Below are 6,000 nucleotides of genomic sequence, written 5' to 3'. Positions count from 1 at the left end.
TGTCTCGATAGCTGTAAGAATTAGGGGTCAAGCACCAAAGATGTTAGTGGCGATGACGAGTGGGTGACATCCCATTGCTCATCCCATCAGCCTCAGATTTTAACCTCCTCGGATGGCGGCCCACGTGCTTTGCCGGGCTGAGGACACCGGATGGGGTTTCCCCATGACAGAGTCATCTCCCCCGGTCACACACCGGCTTCTTTCCCGGTCCTTCCATTGGCCCGCTACCCCCGGGTGCGGGTACCCGAGACCACCCTCATCCCTCGGCTCCGCTTGATCCCGCAGCAACACCCCCGTTGCCCCCGCGCTGCGCAGCCCCACCGCGTGTTTCTGCAGCAGCGCATCGCGGGGCTCCCCCCGACGGCAGCCCCGTGGTGAAGCCCGGCGGAGGGCCGGGGAACAGGGACGATCCCCCCACCCCCCCGCAAGCTCCGACCGGGCGGCCCCTTTAAGCAGCCCCCACCCCCCCCCGCAACACCCTCCCGTCCCCCTCGCGCAACCGGGCGTTGCATCAGGCACGTGCGCGCCGCCGGCGGGGCCCCGCCCCGCTCCGCCCCTCCCCTCCCGGCGGCGCGCGCGGGCGGGCGCGCCCCCGCGGCAGTCGCGTGGTCCCCGCGCGGCTCCATATTGCGGCGGCGGCAGCAGCGCGGGGGGGGTCGGGGTGGGGGGGGGCGGCGGGGCTCGGGGAGGTCCCCGTCGGGTGCGCGCAGATGGCGACGCAGGTGGAGGCGCTGCTGCCCGGCGCCCCGCTGCTGCCCGGCGAGGAGCGCGCCCTGGTGCTGAAGCCGCCGCAGGACGGCAGCCGGGAGAAGGGCGAACCGCCCATGGGCCCCGACGGCGGCCTCGCGGCGCCGCGGCCGCCCAGCGCGAAGCAGCAGAAAGAGGAGAGCAACAACCAGGAGAAGGAGAGCCTGCTGAGGGCCGGCGGCGAGGCGGAGGACGGCGGCGAGGCGGGCGGAGCGGGGCGCAGGGAGTTCATCGAGGCCCCGCCGCCCAAGGTGAACCCCTGGACGAAGAACGCCGCCGCGCCCGCGGTCAATGGGCAGTCGCCTCCAGGTGGGTGCCGGCGGTTGAAGCCTGGGAAGCGGGGCAGTGTGTGTTGGGGGGGGGGGTTGCGCCGCCGACCGCGCCCCGGCCGGCCGCGCCATGCGGCACACGGTGTGGGGACGGCGCCTGCGGCCTGGCCGGGCAGCGGGGCCGCGGTCGGCGTGAGGGCAGCGCGGCGGGGCTCGGTTATGGGGGGGGGGGGGTGCCGGTCGGTGGAAGTCGGAAGCGGCGGCGCCGTCCGTGGCCATGAGGCGGGGAGCGCGTGTGCGGGGGAGGGGAGCGCGGCCCGGGCAGCGGCCATGAGGCGGCGGAGGGCGGGGGGGGGGGGGACGGACCCGGGGCCTGTTGGCGGGCACGCGGTGCCCCCCCGCGCAGCTCCCAGCATTCCGCCGCAGCGCAACGTGGTCTGTGCCTCCGGCCCCGCCAGCGAGCGGCTTCCCCCGGGAGCGCGGCCCGGCCCCGGTGGTGCCGCTGCTTCCCTTCACCGCGGCCTGGCGCTGCCCACGTGTGCGGCGGCTCGCCCCCGGCGCGCAGGCCGCGCCGCCTTTCTCTGCCGACTCATGGCGGCGGGGCCGGGGGCTGCGGCCGAGCGCGGCTCTGCTCCGGCGCGCCCGTGCGTTGGGTGTTCGTGGTGGGGTCGGCAATGGAGACTGCATGGCTTGGGGAAGGGGGGGTATCCCTAAGTGGACGCTTTCCCTTTGCTTCCCTACGCGGCTCCAACGGTAGCGACGGGGCGACGCTGTCCAAATCGCGTTTGCAACCCGCTGCTGTCGTCAGCAAAGGCTGGAATTGCCGAGCACCATTTGCTGGGATGGGTGCTGGAGGGCGTCGCTCCTACCTGGCTCGAGTGAATCGGTGCAGAGAGGGGAAAACACAGAAGTTTTCACCGAGGGGCTTGTTTGGGAAGGAATCAGCGTTTTTCCTTCCTGCCTCTGTTAACTGTAAAATCGCGCTGCCAGATATGACATCAGATTCCCAGTTACTGTATGTGCTGGTGTTTTGCAAGAGCTCCTAATGCCTAGCATGATGATTCATCAGAGGTATCGATCTTTGGAAGAAGGACAGCTTGGAACTTTCCACCTGGAAAGCTGTCACCTCAGTGGGGAGTACAGAGGAGAAGTTAACTGTGTCAGTTAGAAGTCTGTGTTCAGATTGTTTTGGTTCGTCATTGTATGCATCGCCATAAGCAAAGCCTAAGGAAATCCAGGGCGGCATTGCTGTCCACATTTGTGGTATGACACTGATCAAATCACTCCTTTGTGTGGAAGCTGCACTCCATCATGCTGCCTTTTTGAGTAAAAATCCCTAGAAATAAACGAAAACATGCAAAAACACACGGTTGAATGTTACTGTTTAAGGCTGGTGGCTGAGATGCTTCCAGATTCGTTCTGGTGCCCATCACAGAAGTGGGTGACTTGTCAAAGCAAGCAGAGCAGTCTGCCCAGCATGAGGAAGGGGCCCTGGCAACTCTTGAGATGACTTTATGAGGGAGAGAATGTGTCAGTAGCATGTCCACCCTGTGGTAGGGCAACGGGATAATGCTGCAACACTCAGAGTTTTCTTGGGTCCATCTCAATATTCCCGAACGTGTTTAAATAAGAGTTGGTTAGTAGTATGTTTTGGGACGCTTGGAAGCTGTGACTGGATCCTGCCATGCCCCAGACGCTGCCACTTGGCTCTCTTGTCTTGGGGCATTGTTGCTTTTGCTGCCTGTTGGTTAGCAAAGGGGAAAACGCGTAAAACAAACACGGCTGGTGATCTCCCACGAGAGGCAGGCTGGCAGCTGACCTTGCCTGGTGGCCCTTCGCCCAAGAACCTTCTTGTACAGTTCACAGGCTCCCGTTGGTTGTTCACTGCTTTGGGTGGAGGATTTGTTTTGGCAGATGCTTACAGAAACCAAGATCTGGAACGTGAGTTAGTGTGAAAGATGGTGCTGGTGAGGTGAGTTGTTGTGTTGCAGTGACCTCTGGGAGGATGGCCTAAGAAAAGTGAGTCCTTTGTACACCTGAAGTAAACTGAGAGCTTTTAAACTCCAGAAAGTCACCGCTGGATGCTTTTGGTTTTTCAGCAGAGCTTAGAAAACCATCCTCATGATCCAGCAGTGCTTGTGTGCTGGAGATACTAAATGTTTCCAGCCCTGAGGTAGTGAGAAGACCAGGGAGCTTAGTATCTGTAAACATAAAGGGATTCCTCTATGACTTGTTTTACAGACTTTGAAAACCCTCTTTTTTTTTTTTTTTTAATAATGATTATTTAATTCAGACCCAAATTTTATGGACAAGACCTTCTCCTTAGGTGTCGACCCGTTCTGTAATGGTCTGTGTTGGAACTGGTGCGTGAGCATCGAGCTCTGGCCCAGAGAAAACAGGCACCTTCAGGATCTTTATGAGCTTCTGCTGTGTCAGAATGTGGATAGGGAAGAGCTTAACAAATCCACCTCTGGCTGTTCTGAGCTGTTTGAGTCTCTGCAGCCGGGGAAGTTGAATGCATTGGAGGGCTGATGCAGGGACTGGGGAATTTGATGAGGTAGGGTTTATCTTCAGAAGCTGGTGTCTTGCCTAGCTGCTGTGGCATTTTTACACTTAAGGTTGTCAGTGAGGTCTGTAATTGGGTGTTTGAGTCAATGCTTCTGCTTTTTCAGGAAGGACTGTTGAAGCAAAGCCTCTCCTTGCTGCTTAACCCCTCCTCCTAAAAGCACAGTGGCGTGGCAGTTAAGTGGAGCAACCATTAGATCGAGTTAGACAACTGGTGCTGTTCAGCAGAGGCTGAGGCTCAGCTGGAGTGGCACAGCAGAAGATTTCCCTGCTGTCTTGACAAGATGCGTGTTACGTTTCTGTTCGTGTGTGTTTCAGAGTTGGGGTAGCAGAGAGGGTCCTTTGAGTCCTGAGAAAACACATGGTCCTGTCCTATATGGCGAGGCTTGCACTGAACACCGCTTACTGCTTGTGAGGGACTTGTGAGGGACATGGGCAGAGCTGGTGATGATGCCTTGTGTTTACTCGCTAATGATCTAGGAATGAGGTCTGTCCTCTGTCCCTTGGTTGTTGCACACTCTCTTCTTATCATGTAAATAAATGCAGCCAGCAGCCTGACTGGCGAAGGCATGATGGCAGTGTGTGTGTCTGCAGCAGCAGAGGAAACATCTTCTGGCAAAAACAGCTTTGCACTTTTTGGCTATAAACCAAATTCAAAGTATTTTCTTAATTTCTTCTCTAGAGCAGAGTGGCTTGCAGTTAAGACAGCTCGACCTTCTGGAACATGTACTGCTCCGCTGTGCCGTGCACCAGGGCTGGTGCTGATGCAAGCGTTGGTGCAGGCAGGTGTTAACAGCACCCCGTTTTGAAAACCTGCTGGATTTAGTTCAAGAAATGTTGCATCAAGGCACTTGGCACTTCTTAATTTTTAAAGCCATTTATATCTTGGAAATAAGAACACTCCGTTTTAATGCCTGGCACTGCGATTGCTGAGCTTTGCCTGCACTAACTTTTGTGTTCTCATTGCAAACGCTCAGACAGGAGAAAATGGCATATTTCCTAGTGGAGATGCAGGAGGTGTTTTTATTTCTTGAGTTTCTTGCTTGTCGTTTGGCAAATGTACTGGGCGGATAAGCAGTACTTTCCAGAAGGCACACCTTAGTTCCTAGCAGCAAGCACCAGAGGCTCGCTGACTATTGTTCAGTGAGAGCATGTGTTGCTTTATGCCAGAGCAGAGGCTGGGTTGGCTACCAGAACTGAGGAGAAAGCAGGGAAAGATGTGTTGGCTCCTCATCCTTTACTGACTTAACTGCCCATAGGGCTTTCCTTGAAACCAGCCTCCAGTACAGGAGATAAGATGTATGGGAAGCTTATTTTTACTTTCGGCATTTCTTTTCCTTCAGAATAGATGCGTGCATCTGCCTGCTTTGGATATCCAGCTTGGTAGTGCTGCACACACCTATTTCCAAAGTGTTGGGCAATTCTCGCTCTGTCGTGGCATGTAATTGTGGAGCTCTCCTGGCTGTTGCAACAGAGCTGCTATCGCAGCAGGAGTCCTTCCCCACACCCCTACTGCCCCAGGTTTCCTCTCTGAAATACTCTTTGGATCCCACAACTCAAGTTTGAGTAACTCTTCCCATCTTGCTGGGGAGGATGAGGGTAACTGGAACTCACTGCTCCAAAAAACTGTGAAGCTTAGTATTTTCCCTCCCCCACATACCTTTGCCCTTCAGCTTTGTGCTGGACCTTTGCCCTGTTCTGCACTGTTTGTTTCGGGAAGGCTGGGGAATGCAGTGCAGCTCCTGAGAGCTGACTCACTGGCCCCGGTTGCTTGGCTTCAACGCTCGCTTCTGCTGTGACCTCCTGTTCCAGATTGCCAGGTCTAAGGCATCGCTGGAGGATTGTCACCACTCGCCTCCTTACCCTCGCACCTCTTTTTTTAAGCTGTTTATTACCTGTGGTGCCACAGGGGTTTTCACCAGGGCTGCATCTGGGGTCGCTGGCCTGAGCAGCAGAAGAACTTGGGTTAGACATGAAGACAAATCGAGTGCAAAAGCAGGGCTGGGAATGGGGGCACTGGGTCTGCAGTGCTCTGGTCTCCCTCCCTAATTATGACACCCGATCTTTTTGCTGCATTCAAATAGTGTGAAATTATCCTCAGGGGAATGCCAAATGCCGGCTTCGATAGAGTTAGGTTGCTCTTTGCATGCTTGAAACTACTTTGGAACGAATCTCCAACACCGCCTCAGAGGTAGTGCTTGTTTAGCTGAACAAGGAGCATTTTGGTACAAAGCCGTGCTGTGTAGAGCAGGTTGAATGTTTTAATCCTTCAGTTACTACATCTGCAAATAGCAAGGGTTTAAAAAAACAAATGTTCTTAATGAAAACTGACACATACTTGAATAGTGCCAGGGGATTGTGGTGGCCTTTATGGTGGTGCACCTCTTGGAGGAGCTCTGCTTTCACCTCAGTAACCAGG

The 6,000-nt window shown here is 56.1% G+C and overlaps 1 protein-coding gene across 3 annotated transcripts in view; it reads left to right on the top strand.

The window, feature by feature from the left end:
- Positions 1 to 660: 660 nt before the first annotated feature.
- The window catches only part of LARP1 (La ribonucleoprotein 1, translational regulator), a 40,117-nt gene continuing 34,777 nt past the window's right edge, over positions 661 to 6,000 (top strand). For 2 of the 3 annotated variants that reach the window (XM_065690911.1, XM_065690910.1), the window contains exon 1: positions 662 to 1,056. In XM_065690911.1, coding sequence (XP_065546983.1) covers positions 711 to 1,056 — 346 coding nt within the window. In that variant the 5' untranslated portion in view covers positions 662 to 710. Of the gene's footprint in view, positions 1,057 to 6,000 lie in introns of all 3 variants that reach the window. The other variant, XM_065690912.1, reaches the window with a different exon arrangement.

The sequence above is a fragment of the Lathamus discolor genome, chromosome 10 (assembly GCF_037157495.1).
Source record: "Lathamus discolor isolate bLatDis1 chromosome 10, bLatDis1.hap1, whole genome shotgun sequence".
Lineage (NCBI taxonomy): Eukaryota > Metazoa > Chordata > Aves > Psittaciformes > Psittacidae > Lathamus > Lathamus discolor.
This window is presented reverse-complemented; position numbering and strand designations above follow the sequence as displayed.